General features: G+C 42.5%; 1 protein-coding gene across 1 annotated transcript in view; it reads right to left on the reverse strand.

Moving 5' to 3' along the window:
* Nucleotides 1–399: 399 nt before the first annotated feature.
* Nucleotides 400–22763, reverse strand: part of coq8aa (coenzyme Q8A, genome duplicate a) — a 28787-nt gene continuing 6423 nt past the window's right edge. Inside the window, exons 2-15 of the mRNA XM_036550402.1 lie at nucleotides 22177–22359; nucleotides 20691–21029; nucleotides 20019–20085; nucleotides 15449–15523; nucleotides 11412–11537; nucleotides 9238–9323; nucleotides 8723–8863; nucleotides 7328–7409; nucleotides 5443–5536; nucleotides 3404–3545; nucleotides 2713–2820; nucleotides 2535–2600; nucleotides 1159–1245; nucleotides 400–712 (exon numbers count right to left, since the gene is read on the reverse strand). Coding sequence (XP_036406295.1) covers nucleotides 419–712; nucleotides 1159–1245; nucleotides 2535–2600; nucleotides 2713–2820; nucleotides 3404–3545; nucleotides 5443–5536; nucleotides 7328–7409; nucleotides 8723–8863; nucleotides 9238–9323; nucleotides 11412–11537; nucleotides 15449–15523; nucleotides 20019–20085; nucleotides 20691–21029; nucleotides 22177–22341 — 1872 coding nt within the window. The 5' untranslated portion in view covers nucleotides 22342–22359 and the 3' untranslated portion in view covers nucleotides 400–418. The remainder of the gene's footprint in view (nucleotides 713–1158; nucleotides 1246–2534; nucleotides 2601–2712; nucleotides 2821–3403; nucleotides 3546–5442; nucleotides 5537–7327; nucleotides 7410–8722; nucleotides 8864–9237; nucleotides 9324–11411; nucleotides 11538–15448; nucleotides 15524–20018; nucleotides 20086–20690; nucleotides 21030–22176; nucleotides 22360–22763) is intronic.

The following is a 22763-nucleotide window of genomic DNA, read 5'->3' on the forward strand; positions in this document are numbered from 1 at the left end:
TACACTCAAAACCTAATAACATTCCACCACTTACAAGTGGTGTCCCTCGTACAAAATGATGACATCAAGACAAATATCCGACGTAGCTTTACCTTTGCGCTTATAGGCACATGGCACATATTCTAGTATCCTCCAAAATCCTTGCTCAGCTTGTACCTTCTGTGAAGTAGTGTGGACTCATCTCTCTTACAAGTGAGAGAACACGCTTTTTAAACTAGTGGATTGTATTATCAAAGGTTAACTGGACTCATGGTAAAAGTAACACATCTATTTCAAAAAAGGAAAAAGGTTTGAGGAAGGGAGCAAGAAAGTGCCATATTACATTCGATTGACAGCAGGGTGAGGTGGCTGGGCTGACTCAACCCCCCCCTCCCCCTGGTGTCACTCCAGGATCCAGCCTGACCCTGTGTGTCAAGCGTCACTGGCTTGGTCCTCTTTGGCGTTCACTCCAGTACTTGTTGTAGGCTTCCTGGAACATTCTCTTGCAGCTCAGCTTGGCGTTGAGGCGGGAGCAGATGAGGAAGGAGCCGCCCATCTTGCGGTGCAGCGAGTAGGTCTCCTCGGGGGGCGGGGTGAGGCGCTGCCTCAGCATGACGGGGATGAGGTTGTGGATCCGCTCCGTGGTGCTCTGGGACCCGAAGCTGAAGGGCTCGTGGGATGCGAAGGCCTCCCCCAGGATCATCACGGCGTCCACGTGGGCATTCACCATGGCCTGAAGAAACACAGACACGATTCCCTGATTCTGTGCTATGGGGCTTTGTGTGCACGTGTGTGTGTGCATGTGTGGTGTGAAAGCATGTGTGAATATGTACGTGTGCGAGTGCGCATGCATATATGTGCATGTAGTTGTGCGTGTGTGTGTACAGGTGTGCAAACTTGTGGTGTGCGTGTGTGTGTGTAAGATGTCTTTGTGTGTTTATTGCTGTGATGCAGAGAGAATGTCATGTGGATTATGATGTGATCCTGGAGCTTCTTAATTTACACTTTGGTTCCTAATTCATCAAGTAGAACGCATTGGTGCCCCTTACTGAAATGTGCAGGGGAACTAACAGCTTAAATAAAGACAGGGTCAACAGGCAGGTTCTGTTCCTTTCATGTCTGGTAAATGGACAAGCTGTGATGACAGCTCCTGATCTGAGTGTCAGCTGCATTTCGTACCTTTGACTCGTAGCCCGTGAGAAACTTCATGTCTATCGATCGCTTCAGCACCTCCTCCCTGTTGCCATCTGCAGCTGCCTTAATAATCTATTCCAACAAAAGAGAAAATGGCACAAATCAGAAATGCCTTTTTATTCTGTACAGAACATGATATGTGTTGATATCTCACATGATGTGTTTATGGTGGAGTTGAGTAAATTGACTTCATGAGTTGTCATATTACAGTCATAACCAGTTTCAGGAAGCACACAAAGACACAACCTCAGGGGAACGCAAGAACACAGTGACCAGGTTTAACTCTCTTATGTCAAAATGTCAGTTGCAACATTACAGTTTTTAATTTAATTTAATTGGATTTAAAATAATGGTCATATACTTCTTTTTTCTAATAAAATTATTGGTTGAACATTGAATGTATACTTGAAAAGGAGTGAACTATAATGCATTTCTTTGGTAGAACAGGTAAGATACTTATTCACTTATTAAACAATACGATAACTGTATAAAGCTGGGAGGTTTTAATGTCAGGTTAGTGAGAATGCATTGAGAGGTTCATTTTGAGTAACTAGACACACTGACACACAGAACAGCAGAACCCAGTGATTTAAGTATGAAGTACAAGAGAAATGTTTGTCTATTCATTTATTATTTTCCTTTCAGGCAGCTGCAACAGATTTTTCTGATGTGTAAATGTTAATCACTCACAGGCCATAGGGAGACAACATATAAAGCAGACTTGTGTAATGCACATAAGTAAAAAAGTATTTGTGTAGCCAGCACACTGACACACATTTTCTTCGTCCAACTCAACTGATGAGTCTGGCTGCTTGGTTTGAGTCAAGTTCACACTGTAGGTGAGAAAACATTCTTTCACAGATTCTATCCCTGACAGTGAGAAGTCTGTCTCTGTTTAACAGCCCTGACAAATGAGAGCTGAATTATTCACATACTGCATGTGACTTAACATTTAACTTAAGGCTTAACATTTTCATATGCGTTGTTGCGAGCCATCCAATGAGAAGTAAATAACACATACTTGATCATCCTAGTTGATTGTTGAGAATTCTGTTATTTGTTGTACTGTTTATGGTTATTTTAGTGTATTTTTGTTAGGTACATACACAGTGGATCTATCAAATACTACTGAACACTTTAAATATAAATCATTCGCACTGCATGAACTGTAATATTGAGTTTGTGTGTATGGAATACTCTGTACCATCTATTTTCTCAAAGATTTTAATTCTATCTCTGAAATTTTAATTCTGCCTCTGACAAGTGAGGCAGTCAAAGCTTTAAACTTGAAGGTCCATGAAGGTTTATGAAATTGACATCATCCAAGAAGAATTTTCTCTGCATATTAATAACAGACTCACCTCAATATAGACATCGGTGAAGCTGACATCAAATCCTCTTGTAGCACCGAAGTCCAACAGCGCAATCTGAGAAAAGAGGCATTAATCAATGTAACACAGCTTGTGAAGGTTTTAATTTGTGGAGAACTTAATGAGTGAGCCCAGAGTTCCATTTACATTTCAGAGGTGGCAGACTCACCCTGTGTGTTTGTGGGTCGTAGAAGAAGTTGGACCAGTTGGGATCGGTCTGCATGTACCGGAACTCAAACAGCTCTCTCAAGCACAGGACCAAGATGTTCTCACAGATCTGCAAAGCAAAGCCAAGGGCCGATTCCTGAATCAACGGATATGTTTTTCTACCACATGAGTGCAAACCCCCTCCCCACCACAGCACACCATTTCATCAGAGTTGCAATACTCCAACATACTGTATACTGATGGCACATGTGAAATATTTATCTCATCCCTGACACAAAGCAAAACATGATGCCTCTCTTTCAACAATCTGCACACTCACCACTAGATGGCTGTACAACTCTCTCAAAATCAGTGGCGTCTGAAATCTGTTGTAAGGGGCACTCTTAAACCGTCTTTAATCTCTGCAAGCCTGGCAGTGTAAGGACTCAGAGGACATCAGATTCCCTATGCTGTGCTTCTGTTTATCCCAGATTTACATCAGCTTTAATTAGACCAGGGCCCAGTCAGCCACCGTGACAGCTACTTATTTCAAGACAAGGTAGGGCTCTCTGTGTGGAAGGCAGCTACCATCCACTGACTGGAACAGGGGGAGGCACCACTGGTAACCAGGTGACACCGAGAAGGCTTCGCTCTGCCAATCCACCTGTAATTACGGACATCCCTGTAGCCGTTGCGGCTGGTTAGAGGCTTACTTCATTCTTAAGGTCCTGGGAGAGGTCATCGGCTTTGTCCAGGGGAAAGCCGGGCACCAGCTCGGTGGTGAGGACATGCTGGCTGCTCAGCTCGTCGATCACGTCTGGCACGTAGAAGAAGGGGTGATCTTTCAGCAGCTCCCTGCAAGCGACAAGAGAGCGTGTCACTCAGGATCAAGAGATGCAACAAAATAACACAACCACTCCATGGCCACTTACTGCCAAACCACTAAACCAATGAGAAAATATAAATACAGGGGTATCAGTTGACCATTTTAGAACACTCATTTTTATGTTGACTGAAGTTATAACTTCTTGCTGACATGAAGTATCCATCCAGTATCCACAGCACAATCTCAGTTTTTGTGTATTTCTGATAAAATCAGTTTTCAATTTTTGGCAAATTATGCCAAATGGTTGAAGATATGGAAAACATTTTCTAAAAACTATTTTCTCAAAAAACAAACTCTAATTCTGAATAAAGTCCTTGATGTATGAACCAGGACTGTATCTAGAAAGCATATAAATTCACAAATATAAATTCTGTTGAGCTACCTCCCATTTATTTGCTAACTAAAAGAATGGCCCAATATTAAGAAGACAAATGTATCTTCATCTCAAAAATAATGCATGTTGAACACGGCCTCACAATTACTCAATTCTAAAAAGTCATATATATGACCTTTGACCTTGAATGCATTTGAAGTTACTGAACAGTATTATTAATGTTACCAAAACAAAAAGCAGCCATCAACCCGACAAAATCTTTTTTAATATCCATATAAATCGCATAAAAATAACAACAACAAAAAAACTTTCTAAAAAATACTGCATTTGTATTCCTACAAGTCTCAATATGTAGTGGCAAGGGTATGTCACTGTATATTTAGGCTTCTATGTTATGCACAGACATTTTGAGTCTGACTAGTAATCCTTTTGCTGCTGTTAATCTTCACAGGCCTCCATACCTGTCAAACCATGGGTTCTTGGAACCCCCACCCCACCACACACGTGTAACTTCACGCGCTGCTCCCCGGGGCAGTCACTACCTCACAGAGACAATGAACAACGTGTGAAAAAACTCTTACGATGGAAACCCACTGGCCGCCTCAAGGTTACGGGCATAATTTACAAACTGCCCGAGGGCATGTAACAGGAGCTTGGCCACAAGCTATCCGTCACTTTCCGTCATCGAAAGCAGAGCCAGTGGACACTCGTTGGGCAGCGTCAGGATTGTTGCCTCGCTGTAGTATGTCCAGGGCGGCTATTTTTAAATACTGGCAGCATGAAAACAGCGTGCCAGCACATCAAGTCATCGAAACCCGATGCGGCTCAGGACCCCGGTGAGGTTATTCTCGGCTTGCCCGCTGAGAGCCTCCCAGCCAGCCCGCACCCGCATCGCTCTGGCCTACCACAGTGTATCATCACTCCAGGAATGGGTTCAAAAGATTCTCATTGGAGCAGTAAAGATCAAAAAGATGCAAGCATGACAGAGGACGTGCCCGATGACTTGGCTCATGCCACTTCACCACTTCCTTCGTTGGGCACCCTTTCCAGGCATGATATAGCATAAACATCTTTATTTTCCAGGATGGTGTTACATTTCAAACTGGCTTATCGGTAGAGGCTACTGCTGATATCTGGTACCCGTGCAAGACTGCATATCATTTTTTGACATCAATATTATCATTTAACATGTATTAAACTGGATTAATTACACTTCATTAGTCTTTCTATACATACATAATCATGTACACAAATACATTATTATATTACATCCAAATTTTTATAATACATGTAAGTCACGCTCTGCATTAATTTGCAGCTCCCTGTACTAGTCATTTCAGTCAATATTAACAGTAACTGGTGATTTCAAAAATGAACCCAGGAAATGACCATTTCATGATGTACCAACCACACATCATGTAGAAAACTTGTGTGACCCATTATTGGTAAACTTATCCAAACACTTCTGGTTTCTGTTAGACATTCCAGGATCCCATTAAATGCAAGTCCATCCTGTTGTTTTCTTCACTTACTTGAATTTTTTGGCACATTTTGCCTCCCTTATGTAATCGCACTCCAGCGCCAGCTCACGGCTCATTACCTCGATCAAGTGCTCAGGGAAAAGGCCTGCGGCAGACAGACGGGGAGAGAGAACAGGAGCGGGGCAGTTAGGGAACACCGTGCAACTGTCACTCGAACCCCCCCACAACCCCCTGCAGCGGGTCAAAGAGGAATCGATAAGAGTGGCAACAAATAGCTGCATCTGCTGCCAAACTCAACGCTCCGTCCGTGCCGCTGAGACATGGAGTCAGATACACAGGCGTATCCGAAAAGATGTTCCTCATTGACGTTTTACTGAGACAGCAGCTGCCAAGTTCCAGAGAGTGTGGGCTTGGTCTGGAGGAATCACAGACACGCAGGTACTGAGAAGATCCTAACATATTTAAAACACTGTTGGGTCATAAGGCATGTTTCCACTTCCGCTTTGATTACTGTCTCCTTTAATAATTTGTTAATTGAGGAATTCAGACCAAAGACTTCAGTTTACATCCTGTCCACAGGGGTCAGAGGGAGAGACACCTGTGTAAACACTGGACCCTGGAGATTCATTTCCTCACAAACACCAACCCCCTTATACTTCTTTTAAAGATTTTATTTGTTGAAATTGAACTTTAAGAGATCCAATCCACAAAACAGCTGTGCTTTGACAGCTGAAATTGGAAAGCACGAACAGCGCTGAGGACTAGGCAGAACCGTTACAAAAAACTGGTGAGCGGCACACGAGGAAGACGAATCCAATAGAAAACTAAACCGAGCCTCTAAATGGAACAGCTGCGAGCACATCCCACTAACCCCACTGATAAAGACCCTACTGCTGTCCTGGCTAATGCTAAAACGTCCCAGCTTAGGTCATCAGGCACAAACATGCACTGTGATGTCAGTGCAGCAAATATACTCCACCAATCAGAGACAGACTACTGAAAAGTCAATAGGGTACATGCATAAAAAGTTTACAGTGGTGCTAAATTAGAAATGCAGACACTGTCCATTTACCAGTGCACAGAAACACAAACCGGGAGATTCGCTGGCTGCTTTGGGACCTAACCCCCATATTCTTTATTTGCATGTCATTAAAGTGATGCATAAAAGTTAAATAATGACTCGTGCAGAACGAAACAGCAGCATGCTCCCTAGAGTCCCTGACAGCTAAGTATGAGATGGATGTAGGACATGTCCATTGATTCTGTGACTGTCTTTTCCTCATTAGTGATACAGAATGTGTCCTGGCTGCAGACTCTGTGTTCCCGTAACCTTGCAGCAGCACCTATCTGTAGCACCCTTCCTCTGACACTGGCTGGAACGCAGTGGAGATTAATCAAGCACAGATTTAAAGGGGAACTGCACTCAGAAATCATGAGGCAATGCTATCCCTTAACTCTATGACACCTGATTCTCTTATTGCTACCCTCTTTCATGCTTTGAATGAACCCCGGATTTTGGAAACCGCAGCCCATCCTCGGTATGACCACGTCTCCCATGCACAAAACAGTGAGGGGCGTTATGATGGCTCCTCTAAGGCTCTTTGCCTGCTTTCAGTCATTGAGCTAAATAAGAACCAGGTTTTTGTGTGAAGGTGATAAAGCACACGCAAAGTGACATGGTCTGTGCCAGTTGTGATGAGTGACAATCTCCTACACCAGGAGCATCTGTTTTTTACTCTGGGTTCATCGGCATCTACAGCAGCAGATCAGGATTTTGATCTAAGTTAGCAGGCGTCTACGGATACTTTGATGTGTTTACTTTCATGACTGCCAAAGCATTAAAGCAGCAATAACAAAAACCGATTTAAAGGTATGGAATGACATGTCAAATGCACTCAAAAACATGGGGCACCGTTACCTTCAGAGGCTGCCCTACCTTCAGGTAATGCGTTGCTCATGCTGAGGACCGTCATCAGGTTGTTCACGTCACTGTTGATGCTCTGTGCCACCCCAGGGTACTGAAAATGACAAGTTCAGACAAAATGACACCAACTGTTCACACAAATGGACTCCACTTACTACAACGGCAATCTTCTTTGTCCTGAACTTTTATTAGTAAAGTCTGGTGGGTAACAAAAAAACACTGTCAGTGAAACAAAAAATTGTAAATGTAATAATAATTTCTTAACTGGTCAGTGTACGTTTCAAACAAAATATTTGCAGGCTGTTTTGCCAATAAAATTAGCGCCTCTCTTTTTTTTCCAACATGATTCGCATGAGGGAGGAGTGTCTGAAACAGACAGTCAGTGCAAAAACTGGTGGCCATCTGCTGACATGGAGCATGAGTTTTACTCAACTATGCACACAGCTGGGGACCAACCCTTGCAGTGTCGGTGCAGGAGTGAATACCCCTCATGGTAAAGTGGGCAAAGCCTGTGCAGCCAGATGCTTATTCATATTCCTGTGATATTACACCCCTCAGTGTGATATAGGCCCAAGTACACTGCAGTTATATTGAACAAAGGCCTGAGTGAGATAGCACTGAACAGGGAACAGTGCAAACATTAAAATATGCAAATAATTTCAAGACATGTCCATGACAGGACTGAACACAATATGTCATTAAGCTTCAGATCTGCGTTGAAGAACCTGTGTTCCTGGAGGGCAGTGGGGTTTTCACTGGATGAAAAGTCATGTCAGGTTTCCTAGTATAAACTAGTAGCTGCTTGCATGGTTACTGAGTTAGTATTTGATTTATGACTATAACAGCAGAATTGACTCTCTTCTTCATAAATGATTCAAATTTTCTGCTGAGGCACAACAAAACCCACCAGACCCTGCGGCCTGTCTACAGATCAAAGCTCAGGCTGCATAATGTAGCCTTGAGGGATGCAACAGACCCCCATGACATGGCCCATTCACCACAACAAACACTCGGATAGTACACGTGCTCTTCCTGAATGCAGTCACATCGGATCACATGCACCAAGTTACTGTCAACACTGTTCTGGGAAAACAAAGAGGACTTACAGGACCCATATATGGCATCAGGTCCCTAATATACCAGACTATGAAAATTATTTGTTTCCTGCAAATAAAACCTACACATTTTAAAATAAAAACAAGAATTAAAAAACATAAAAACATACAATATATAATTTGTATATACAAATATACAATTTAAAAACACAAAGTAAGAAGCTTGTTTTCTGGCCATTTTGTCTTCCTTTTTGTCTACTGGCATTCAGTGTGTGAAGCTTACACATCACGACACCCCTGACTGGTCAATTATTGAGCACAATGGACTTCCAGTCTTCAGGGCTCCTCTCACCTGGATCTTCATGGCAACCTCCCTGCCATCCTTCATCTTGGCCAGGTGCACCTGCCCAATGGACGCAGCGGCAAAGGGCCTCTCTTCAAAATACTCCAGTTTGTCTTTCCAGTTGGGGCCCAGGTCATTATTCATGGCTTTCTGCTCAGGGTAGGGGGTGAAAACACTGGTAAGTAACGACACTGCCCACAGTCATCTGTCTGTCATCTGCCATTACCCTCTAAAACATCTCTGACTGGGTCGACTTCTGTTGAGCTTCTCTCAGAGGCAATGTCTATACCAAGATGGAATGTTGTACTAAATTCATGCTGTTCTGTGCTGTATATTTGTTTAATTCAAATTATGCGTGCAAAATGGTTATGGCTACTTACAATTTAGAAAAGGTTAAAAAAGAATGTTTCTAAATTAAGAAATTATTTTTTGTTTTGTGTCTTTTCACAGATCTGAGATCTAAAAGAATGTTATACTTCCATCACTAATACAGGTAAGATCACATACAGACAAAGGCTTTTTACCGTCATCTGTTTGATGGGCATGAAGTCCGCACTCTGTCGCACCCGTTCAAAAATCTTGGCCAGCTGGGGGTTGATGAAGGCATCATCTGCAATCAAATAGAGAGATCAGGGTGAAATACTCCACTTATTTCTTTGGCAGTTGCTCTTATGCACATAATCACCTGAGAATCACCTCATCTGAAATCTTTATCCCTCTGATAGAACTAGGAGTAAAGCCTCTCAGCATTTGTATTCCAGATGTATTTTTACATCCACTGACTGTTGGCATCCAGCATCAGCCTGTCTACCTGTTAGCATTTGAGCGAAGCACTCATTGTACTACAAATGAGAAAATTTACTTGTTTCCGCTTATATTAAAGTTTAATTGGATGATGGTGTGAACCAGAACAAATACAACCTATTATTTAATGTATTTAACCTATCTAAAAGCTCTCATTTCCAATAGTGACCTAGAAATAACAGGACTTTCAACCCATGCCTACCAAACAAGGATGGGTTAACAGACTTATGACAGCTTATGAGAACAAAGGACAGTTTAAGTACTGCTGTCATCGCCCACGATCAGTTTACACAAGCAAATTTAAGACCTGCCCCTTCCATAATACCCCAGTGTTGAAAACGGAAAGCTGGCATTCGCTGGCCACTTAAAACTGTAAAGGTTACGGTTCTCATGTACCGTTCCCAGTAGCAGACATACCATGGTTTTTGGAACTACCTGGCTGCTGCTGCCGCCGATCAGAGATTGGCTGCTGCATGTCACACAGCTGATGCGACTGTGACAATGTCATGTCATCACCCAGCTCCTCGTGCCACATTAATCTTAAACTGTGACACAGAAGGCGTCTACCAGCGCAGTAGTTCTGAATTCTGTTTCTTTATAGAAACATGTCCAATATATCAATGTCCCAAAAGGGGACCAATAGCTGACTGGTGAAGCTGACACAGTGAGGAGAGCTGGCCATATTTTAACGAGCCCTCATTGGGCGCGACACCTTCCTGCGTGCTAAACCTACAGCATGCTCACACAGGCATGATGAGACATGTTACCATTTTGGTTGGCCTAATTCTTCGGGAAAGGGGCACACAGTGAGCAAGAGATAGCCCCTGATGTTATGTGCCTTCACATCCCTAACAGGAATAACCTAGATAAACAGAATGGGGGAGGGACCATCGCTATGAAACACTCAATGTCAAGGGCAATGTTGGGCAAGGACTGAGGAAGCGGAGAAAGCAACTGATTCAAAAATGGCATTTGTGTGTAGTGGTGTACGATGTGAACAGCCTTGGCCATGGTGAGAAGATGGTGAACCTGGATCACTCCTGCCTAATGAAGTAAATAATAAAGGTGGGGGGTGGTAAACCGTGGTAATTTGTTGCTTTATTACCGCAGGAAGAAAAAATCATTACCGTCACAGCCCTAGGCAGCACGTTCATTAAAACAGTCTGACAGAAGTCACACAGGTTTTGATTTTATCATCAATCATTAGCAACAAAGATGTTTCAGTCACTAGAAGACTGCACCTTGCCCAAATAAGATCCTATCTGCACCTACATTATCAAGTACATTGCAACTCACTTTCCTCTTGTATATAGGCACATTATAGTCTGTACAAAACACTGCTGTGCTCCTTCCATGAAATGTTTCTTTAAGAGTGCTGTATTTAGCAAGCGTATCATTTTCCCAGTACCCCTTTGATATTTTTGTAATTGCTGCTTTTTCCACACAAGCAATTATGCACAATGTAAGGACATAATACCAGATACCATAAAATCAGATACCATCAATTACACAAATCTCATTGGTCAAATAACAACCTACAGGAAGAGGGTGCAACCGCAGTCGGGTGCAGTGAGGAGTGCAAGCCTATTCGGTTGCATTTTCCTTTCCTGCTCTCATTTCATGTTCGTATTTGAAATTTCACAGAAACTTGACCCCTGCAGCCAAATGGCAGCATTGTTGCTATGGAAAAGGGGATCCCGAAACGAGTGGAGCGACCACGTATTAAACATGGAAGGATCATCTCCGTCAGGCAAACATAGACACACTGTACTGGGTGGCAGCTTTGGAGGCAGCAGGAAAAGTGCAGCAGCAGCAATGGGACGGAAAGTGTGTGTGTGTGTGTGTGTGTGTGTGTGTGTGTGTGTGTGTGTGGGGGGGGTCTGGGGGTCCTCACCTTGAATACTGAGCATCTGCCCCAGCTTCAGGGCAGCCCCGCGCACCTTACACAGAGTCCGGACGATCCTCTCCGCATTTGCCTCCGAGAGGAACGGGCTGGAGTCCAGGACGGCCTTCTTTTCTCCTGACACAGAATGAGAAAGTGCACTGAGCAAGGCTAGAGTAAAGAGTGTGTAATACATAAGGTTTCAGTTTGAAATTACACTGTCCTCACAAAACTACCTTACTGGAGTGGACAATTCACCATAGGACTTTTTGGAAAAATCTGGACAGATACGTTGCCCAAAAAGGATGAAAACATAACTTTTACACAAAATGACTGCAGACAAGGATCAATCATGCAGAACTCTTCGTAAGTACAAAAACACAGGTTTGGTGTTGACTTGCAGTCAAACCCACTGTAGCCTGTACATTTCATAATGATAAAGCAATGTGGGAAAAAAACTGCTATTGGAAAGAAAATGAACTTATCAGGAACGCAATGTACTGTTGGGCGTATGGGCCCATTACCGATTTCAGTGCTGCCTCAGCTTAATTCCGGCTACATTTTATATGCTAAAATACATACAGCAAGTAAGACCTGAGATACATGTATACACAAGCTCATATTCAGTGTTTATGTTATTTGAGGGGTCACAATCCAAGTGCTTTCCCATTACTGATGGAATGGGAGATTTAGCTTTCCCTGGGCCAGTCTGTTTCATATAGGTGGCATTTACAAAAGCGTTCCAGTATCTCAGGCATGTTTTGCTAAGGCAAACCACAGAATAGCAAGCATTATCTACAAAGCATAGAGTGATGTGTATGCCTGTTAACAAAGCTGTGCATAATGATTTCCCTTGCTGTCTGAAGGGCTTTCCCACTGGACGGATTTAAAAAGGATGAGACCTGTTTACAGGACTGAGTAACTGTGAGATGAGCCCTTGTGTTTGAGTTTGAATGTCATTCCCTGCAGTGGTGTGTGGGGTGGGGTGGAGGGGGGCCCGTGTCATAGTCTATTTCTGGGAGTGTTTATGAAGTCGCAGGCCAGGATTAACTCCTTAACCTCCACGTACAGGATCTAAGCAGCAGATCTCATTACGGAATCATGCCGCCAGGTCCCTCCTCGTGTAACACGCCACAGATCAGAGACTGCACGCCGCTAACACAGATGCTGGAGGGACAAAAAAATTCTCAAAGGCTGAATCTGTATCAGTCACTACAAGGATCACCAGTAATCATACATGATGGTTGAGCTGTGCAATTCATCAAGGCAAAGAAAAAGCGTGAATCCTCCCAACTGTTTGATCCAGTAACTTCCATGAAAAGGACCATTGGAACATGGAATGCATGTATGTCAGTGAGATAATGTTCTACTTTGCATTAAAGTTCTACTTTGAATACCCACAGGGATCACCTAAGTGCACAGTGATTCTATAAGCAGTTTACTGAGATTCCAAGGCCCATCATCTTAAGCCACTATACAAAGGAAACATTTCAGGCGAACTCCTGACAGCTAGGCCTGAATTTTTGAAAAACTCAAAATTTCAACAATATTCAATCATGAAGAAAGTGCATATTTAAATATGTTACCAAGTCCAGCAGCCTAACATAAATATTAATAATTTTCACCTGGATTGAATTTCGATTTATTGTCTCATCCCTAATAAATATTTATTTGTAAGTCAGAAAATGATATCGCAATATTTGCTACTTTGTATTGTACCCTAATCTTGCCCAATGATGTGCTAGTAACTAGTTAGTGCAAGTAGAGCTTTACCTGCATACGTCAAGTTCACTCGTCTCTTGTTGCTCATTCACAACCAAGAAATATCTTTGCATTGTTGCTTTTGGTCCACGCTAACTTTAGCCAAAGATAGTCTTTGCGTTACCTATCATACTGGACCGTATCTTCACCACGTCCTTTGCAACGTATTTACGCGTAGCTAATGAAGTTGTACATGTCCCTACAACACCTCGACTAGTAGGCCTAGGTAGCTTATGTTTATTTCTGTCGCCGATTTGCAGATCACAAAGATACTGTATGATGTACTTCTAGCCATAAACGAACTTTAGGTTGACGCGTGATTGAGTTAAACAAAACTAATTTATTCCCATTAATGCAAAAACAACAGTACATAGTAGAAACAGATACAATAAATTTATACTTTGTTACTTGTTTCTTCCTTGAACTTGTAATTTGACAGGGTAAGAAAACCGTGCAGCTCCACTGTAAACAAAACATGCACCAATCATGTAAACAATCGAAATATAAGGATATTGCAATAAATAGTGTTACATAGGAACATTATATTCAAATTACATGTATAAATGTGTATATTGTGATATCAAACAACATGAATTTGGCGCTTACAGAGACTGATCACAAGGGTGCCAGTGGATCAATATTTAAAACTGTTGCACTGTACAGCCCTGATATGCATGCACATGAAGTGTGTGAATATGAGCTTCCCATTGAACATACAAAATTCAGGCTCTGTGGGACTGTTCTTGCATCTCTTCTCCTGTCTGTTGCCTTTTCTCTGCTGTATTCTGTATTTTGTCACGTTTCCATACTGTTTACATATTATGTAACAACCAAAGCTGTGTTATTGTGTGGAGAAAAGTGTGTTATAGCAGTGGTCTCTGCAAGCTTATATTTTTCAGGACAATTTTATCTTTGTGGATAGTTGAGAGATACTGGTTTCCATCCACCGGATGAGCCTAAATGTAGATTGTTATTGATAATTGATTGATAATGTTTATTTTACTTGTAATTTTTGCTGTATTTATTCATTTATTTGTTGTATTTCTGATCTTTATGAGAATTTCTGCTGTTACTCTGATCTCTTTACGTGTTGTCTAGTAGAGAACTTTATTCAAATGAGAATTTATTTTGTATTTTGCATGGCTAAAAATTAAATATCAATTCTGAATATGCATACTTTGTGACTCAACTGTTATTAAGCTCGAATCGTGGTGATATCGAATCATGAACCTCATATTGTATATTGAACTGATATGTGGGATAACTATATTGTCTCATCGCTTTATGTGAATATATATAATATATATACACACACACACACACACACACACACAAATTCTTCAAGGACATGGAGACATTAACAACATTAATCCAAAGTTTCATTCAATGCATTAACACAAAGCGGATTCAATGCATGTTACTTCACTGCGGTCTATGGATGCCTGAATAATCAGTGGAGAATTAAGAGGTGATTGCTTTGTAAATTACAAAAAACAGACAGCAAATATCACTAATACAAGGTATTAATGGGACAACAGTGAGTGTGGTAAAGGGCTTTCTGAAGTTCACATTCTCTACTGATTCAGTTCAGACTATTGTCTCCAGCAGCAACAGCTGCAACATCAAACTAATTTAAGAGCAGGCAGAAAAGGTCACTCTTATAACAGACCTCTGCCAGTGGTATAACAACAGCTGCAAGCAAAGACTCTTAAGTCCTGTTAATCCCTCAGCTGTCCTTTATTAAATATACCCTAACTATAATTACAGAAAGCAAAATTTCATTAAGGCCATTTCAACCATAGAAACAAGACATGAGTCTTGTTGTGACACTCACAATGAATTTTATTTTGCTGCAAGTACTGCATAAAGCTACACAAATTTCAGTGCATGGTTATGTTTAAAATACTGTCATCTTCAGTCTGTTGTGGTCAATAACTACTCTATACAGTTACATATATACAGGATTTTAACTTAACTAGGAAGTACATCACATTTATGTATAATTCACACAAGTACATAACAGGGCTTTTTTCCTCCTCAAGTATCAGCAGTTTACAGTACACTACAATGATAATTTAACATGCACAAATGTAATTTTCACGCTTGTAGTGACTGCAGCTTTATGATACAAAGCCAGTGAAGGTGACAGTTAGCCCCACTGTATAATGCAGACCTCCAAATGGCTGTATGTCCTGTTGAACACACGTCCTCATGTAACTGCCCTGGGTGGCACGGCCTGTAGTGAAATCGCAGGGTACTCCCCTCCCACCCCACCCCCCAAATCTCACCATTCCTATCCTCTGCTCTCAGGCTCTTCTTGGCCACCTCTGCCAGGGCCCCGATGCCCAGCCCCACAGCCAGACCTGCAGGACAAAAAAAAACATGATACACTTAGCAAGCAATATTGCGCACCTCCAGCTTACCTCCCAACCACTCTCCAGCTCCCTCTGGCCTTCCAAATACAGGGCGCCAGTGCAGCACTCACTCCTGCACAATCACCTCAAGAGCAAACAGCGCTGAATCCGCCAGTTCAGGTTATGCATGTCCCAACACCACTGCGAATAACAATCCTTTGGTAACCCTGATCCGTCTCTTTACGTGAACATCACCCACAATGCAACAGCTCCATTTTTCAGCTATGAGGATACAGGCCAGCAGACAGCCACACCTACCACAACCCACACAATGAAAGCACTTGTGCAGATCTTTCATCAAGCTTACCTTTTCAGTGTGTGGTTTGGGGTAGGTGTAGCTGTTTGTAAAGGAAATTCCAATAAAAAAGAGACAGTGCAATGCTGAAACAGCTTCCTGGAAGAACTAAAGCCCTGGCAATGACCTTAGTTGTGGAGTATGACTTTGGAAATCAAGGTTTGCTAGGGTTTTCAATGTACAAGAAATAAAGAGTTAAACATCATTGTGTGTATATACATACATATATATGTATACAATGTATATATCTATAAGGAGACATGCTCCTAATTCAGCGTTTGATGCTTAACACAATGTGTGTGTGCACACTTTCAGTTACAAAAGAAAAAAAGTCACAACAAAAAAGAATCCTCCACCACTGCATGGTTATGCAATGACTCAGGTTACATAACACACTGCGGATTGCAATGGATTTATAAATATAACATGCATGAGCCGATGAGGACTTTCTTTCCTGTCAGACTCCTGGCAGCGGAGTGGACTGGAGAGAGATACCACAGACGAACACTGAGGTGTTTTTTGGCAGTGCTGACCTTTCTGAAACACTGACCTTTAATAAGCACACAAAGCAAGTGGGCACTATCGCATCTGTCCCTTTAACACCAATCCCGCCCGAATTCTAGGTCACCCCTTGCCAATGATTAACATGCTGGTTCTTGTTTACGTACACTCCAGCGCCTACATTAGAGCATGCAGCTGGACCCTCAACAGACATTTACTAGGCGAAAACATCCCAATCACACCTCAACAACAGCTCTCAAGCTCTTGACACAAACGAGGAGAGCTTGGTACAGCTCACATAAAGAGTCTTCTAACTGAAACGGTACATGGTACATGTGTTTTCTACAGAGTGTCTATCCACCACATTAATCAGCGCCTTCCATTAGATGTAATTATCATCCCTGACCTCTGACGTGAAGAAATTATTGTGCCAGGTTATATAGGGTTATTTGTTAAGCCATGCATTTATGTTTGTCCTGCCTCCTTAATATTTTCTACTAATGCTCTGTAATGACATCCTGAATTAGTAACAAAGAAATGCATAAATAATTAAAGAAAAAAATTCAAATAAACACTGCAAACATGTCCTACTAAGATATAAAAATAACCACGCACAGCACAAACTGATCAGGCCAGTTTAAATTCTCATTGTGATATACACAGTCACTATACATTGGCAGGTGGCTGACCTGCTTTGATTGCAATGACATGTAATAATGCATACCCTTGCATAATATTGCATAACAATGCATACCAGAATGTAATAATACTCAGCTGACTATGGAGGATATCATTACATGACATGCGTTCAGCAGAGACTCTACAGTAACTTACATAGCTCACACTTTTCACATGTTTTACATTTATACTCCTTGATATTTACTGAGGCAATTCAGCTCAAGTACTTCACCCAAGGGCAGAGTAGCAGTGGCCCATCTTGGAACTGAACCAGTAACCTGCTCCTTACCACTTCACCAGATTGCTGCCTCATCAGCCTCTCTTTAACCCAACATGCCTGTGGCTGTCAGTTATCAAAACACAACCAAGTTAGGACAAAGGCCGGGGCTGCCATTCCTCCCAATCCGCTTGTGCTGATATCACGTTACAAAAACAGGGAGCAGCATCTTCCAAATTAAACAAGCCGGGACGCTTATAGGGCATGCTCGGAACAGAGCAGGGAGATGCTTTTTAATATGATGAATCTGTTGTTTGCCGATTCCTTGACTGCCCAGGCATGGTGCTTGGCAATGTTTAAAAAAAGATAGGCCAACATTTCACATTACACACCTACAGCTGGCATGCAGGATATTTTCATCCAGGATTTTTTAGCAGAGGGTGAACTCGATAGAATTATGGTTTAGTAAGCATCTTTTACAATGGAGGACCCGTATGGTGGCAGAGGAAAGAACAGCCAAGCGTATACATGTACAGTGAAAGTATATTGTAAACAAACAATTAAACAAAAGCTTGTCATTTGTTTATGTATGACTGCCAATCAAAAGGACCCATATCCCATGGTGATAATAAGTAGGGAGAAACATTAATCTTGGAATACACCATGAACACTCATGTGCTTAAACACATTATATGTATATATATATATATATATATATATATATATATAGTTGAGAACTCAATCTTTGTGCAATAATCCATAGGGCAGCAGTTTTCACTGGCTGCTCCATGCAAAAAGACCCTCTTCTGATGGAGGATGAGTGTGGACACCATTCCTGACAACACACGCAGGTGTCAACTGGAGTCAACATCACTTAGCCCTCGTAGAGCCCCCTGTCATACCCCATACCCACCCCTGCCCCCTGCCATGAGCCCAGCTGCAGCACAGAGTAGCCTGTCAACAGCTCCCTGCAGAACACAAACCCATCTCCCATGATGCACCACAGGACTCAGCAAAAACCTCCAAGAGTGCTGACCTTGTAGCTGTAACATATACAACCTGCCACGCTGCTGAAAGTTTCCACATCAAACAGGTGCTCCTGTGTGTGTGTGAGTGCACATAGATCTGATAACCCCCCAAACAGCAACAAAAATGTGCAGCACGCTGTCGACAGACTGCCTGGCGAAACCATGCATCTTGGTTTTTGAGGTCAGCTCATCTCTGGCCAAGGTATCACTATTAAGCCCCTTTGGATACTGAGTCTGAATGGAAAAAGAACAGGCCATTCCACATATCCTGTCCTGTTGGAGACTCTCCCAGAGAGGCTCTCAGAGCAAAGCCATGGAAGACTAAGGTGATAGTGCCCGCATTTCCCCCCAAGACAGCAACTCTGTGTATCATCTCAACTCAAAACACCCAGCACAGCACCAGTTATATCAGCACAGCACCCTGCCAAGCGAAAAGACATTAGCTACATCACACATTTCTATAAATACCTGCTTTGGTAAGACTCAAGCCTTTTGAACCTAACACAAAATGATGATGTTAACTAATTACTAAGACAAATTCAAAAGAGATGAGTTCCCTTCCAATGGAACAGATGCAAGTCATCTGCAGACTGGCTACGTGCCATGAGGTAATCCAAGCAAGCAGTAGTCCTGCACTATGATGGGTTAAAGTGCATATTAACCTCGAGGCTTCAATCTGCTCCTGCCGCCTCAACTGGACCTGGACGATCCCTGACCTTTCACCGCCACAGCCACAGCACCCAGGTTCATTTGGGTCGTGGAAGTGCATCACGGTGAGCAGCAATTAAGGCAAAAGGCTTGTTCTGCAGAAATCCCCCAGTAAGCAGAATTCATCTGAGGACCTTTACACTAGTCTGTGCATCCACAGCACAGACAGCGGCTCAGATATTGACCTGTGACCTTGCAACAGACATGACCCCCCCTGCCCCCCACCCGGCTTTTTTTGGCCACACGCTTGGTGCGGCTGGTGGAAGGACAGCTTCAGTTACATAAGCGCGAAGGTCATCTTCACTCTCTCATAATATTTGCCTTTGACGCCTTACGTGGGCTGAGCCGTCGCTTTCACAGAAGTGAGAAGATGCAAACTGAAGACCACAGACTGAGACTGATTCAGAAAACAATGCTGATCTGCTGTCTTTGGCATTTCATTTAAATACACTCCAAATACACTTTTACATTTACATTTTACATTTATTCATTTGGCAGATGCTTTTATCCAAAGCGACTTACATAGGTTACAGTTCCTTACAATGTTATCCATTTATACAGCTGGATATTTACTGAGACAAGTACGGGTTGCCCAAGGGTACAACAGCAATGTCCCTTTCGGTTAAGAGTCCTGCTCCTTAACCACTATGCTACACTGCCGCCCCATGTCCCTATGTTCTGTAATATTATGATCATAATACTCTATCTACCTATACTCTAATACTAAATCTGTAATACTATAACACATTGAAAACATATGTACACCATTAATTAAAACAACTCACTCTGTTTACTGTGAAAATGCAACAGGGCTGACTCATCTTGCCAGGTGAACATTATTTCTTAATGATTACCAACTCTACTTATGAAACATTTGGGAAAATATCAAAAGAAAGTAGCCATCGTACTTTGACATTTTGAGCTAAGAGAGCAGACTCCATAATAAGATACTCTAAATGGCCATCTTGAAAATGTCACATCACTGTAAAAAAAAAAACACAATGAAGCCAATCTTACCTCCAAAGTTTGCCAGTCTCCCCAGCCGTGTGACAGGCACCTTTCGCTCTCGTGCCCTCTCGCTAAGCTAAAAGCAAAAGAAAAAGGAGAGAAGACAGAGCTGGCAATATTAGTCACAGACGACTATTCCCAGGGGTTTGTAGCTTGGCTGTGGCAACACTGCTGTGCAAGACCCATTACTAGAGTTTAGCAGCACCTTAGCATCTTAATACTGAGCTGTGACAAACTCTTTCAAACAAAATATATGGCGGGAATGTTGTGTTGTGTTGAATGTTAAGTTATTTACTTGAATAGTTCAATACCATGCAACCTTTAAGACTCTTAACCCTGCCATAACATTTGGATGCGGTATGCCCAGCGAAAGCTGGAATGTCATGCTGAAGTCTTGGCATGTTTTACATTATATACATGCGGTCTCAAGTGGAAGTGTCTTATATAATGTCTTGTTTACCAAAAGGCCCAGGACATTTTTGTATTGTACCCACGCTACCTTACATTTCACTCATACCATTTTACCAAGTGTGACTGTACACAATACATTCAAGAAAAATATCCATATATATCCAAATATCTTTTTCCAGTTTTCACACAAAAACATTATACCACATGACAACAGGTGTGAAGTTTCCTAATATTTCTAAAACATGCATATTGATGGTGAGAGAGGGGTACCATCTGCTTGTGTGGTTTGGACTCGTTCCTCTTAGCCTGCCTGGCTTTCTCAATGTCCTCAGCCGTGAGACCGCTGACCGATGAGTGGTCCTGGTGATATGAACGGATCTGTCCAGAGAACTGCCTGCTTGGGTCCTGATATCCCTCAAACAGCTTGCTGCCAGACTTCCCAGAGACACTGCCGTGTGTCCTGACATCCTCAGTTTCGGCCTGCTTCGGTGAGAAGCCACTGTCCCTCAAAGACTCATCATCTTTGTTCTCCTCAGCACCAGAAAAATCATACCGAGAGTCTGCATCTGGTCCTAAATCTGAGATATTCTGCTGCTGGCCACTGACCTCCTGAAACAAACAGGGACAGGAAATGAACAAGGGCTTGAGGTGACATGATAAACACTTACTTTGCACAGTATGCATTGTGTCTGATTCTGATTTACTTTGCACAGTATGCATTGTGTCTGATTCTGATTTACTTTGCACAGTAATTGCTCAGAGGATGCCCTTAAATAGAGTGACTTAAATTTTCTATTGAAACAATTTACTGTTACGAACTTTGCATGTGCAGTGCCCCAAATGGGAACTGAACCAACAACCTCTCAGTCACATGTCCTGTGTAAAATTTCGAGTCCTTTTGACTCTATGGGTCGCTACAAAGCCTGGCACCACACAGCATATGTTCTGAGGGTACAAAGCAGCCAGCTTTACAGATAGTAACCTGACCCTGATTACAGTTCAAAATAGTTCTATGACTATATCGCTGTCCAGAGACAATTGATGTAACTTGATGAAGAATAGCTGGAATTCAATACTGAAGCCCTTTTGTTATGTAAATGTCAGACCACAAAGGAGGGCATTGACAAGGCATCATTGAAGTGACTACCCTCACTGAGACCAGAGCAGTGGAAAATGACACTTATACTCTTGGGTTGTGTTCACATACGCACCAGCATTTTAATGGAATGACAATTCCTCTCCCATCCTCTACTCCTGATGCAAACATCAAACAGCAATTCCACAAGGATGGAAACCTCATTTCAAAAGGTAATTTTGAACCAGATTCTGGGCACCACATAATGATAAGTACGTGGACTCTCTTGTGTGTCCATTTGACTCCGATGAGCCATCCTTTTTCCCTTTTAGGGGAACCTATCATTTTTTTGAAGACAGGTGTTTAGACTGGGTAAAACACTAACCACAAGTCTTTGTTATAGTGTTCTGTAAGAGATAATTTTGGTAGAATTAAAATCTGGTATGCTTGTGCTTTCATCAAAGATGATGCGTTAAACACTGCGTGGAATGCATTCAAAAAGAGAGGCAACTTGGTTAAAGGTGAGAATTCTTCCTCTGGTCTTAATAACAGAATCCAGTGAAAACTGCAGCTTTTTTATACACAGATTGACTTGATGCAGTGATGCGGCTGCATAAAGACCCGATCCACAAGACACAACCCACCATGAGCCCTGGGGGGGACCTGTACACCTGGACTCACCTGCACCTTTTGCATGGCAGCACTGAGTCCCTGCTCGGCGGTCATCTGCATGCCCTGGACCACGGCCTGGGCTCCCCCGGTCCGCAGCACTTGGGCCTGGGTCTCCATCACGGCCTGGCTCAGCTTGGCCAGGCCCCTCATCAGCAGCATCATGTCACCCGCCATGATGGCTCTCTTTCACACCTGCGTGCAACCCAGAGACAGGGACAGGTCACCGCTGGCATATGCAACTCAAGTCTCCAGGTTTGCAAAATCTTAGCATTAGAGACACACAGGGCCAGAGCTGAGCAGAGAGAAACCTGATTGTAAAAACAACACACTATGCACATGTTTGTGCTGTTTTTACAACCCCACTTCCCAAGCACTCAAGAGCAACACTGATAGTTTGTACTGACACTACCCTATGGAAAATCCCTCTGTAAATCTGGGCATGGTTGCACTATATGTGAAAACACGAGCCTTTCTTACTGACCTAAGCTTTGCTTTACAGCCTGACTGGCTTCACTCCAGTCAGAACACAAAGGCATTAGGAAAGAATACAACCGTGGTAATAAATCTGATTGCACATAATAGAAAGTCATATTTAT

Source organism: Megalops cyprinoides, chromosome 17 (assembly GCF_013368585.1).
Source record: "Megalops cyprinoides isolate fMegCyp1 chromosome 17, fMegCyp1.pri, whole genome shotgun sequence".
In the NCBI taxonomy this organism is placed as follows: domain Eukaryota; kingdom Metazoa; phylum Chordata; class Actinopteri; order Elopiformes; family Megalopidae; genus Megalops; species Megalops cyprinoides.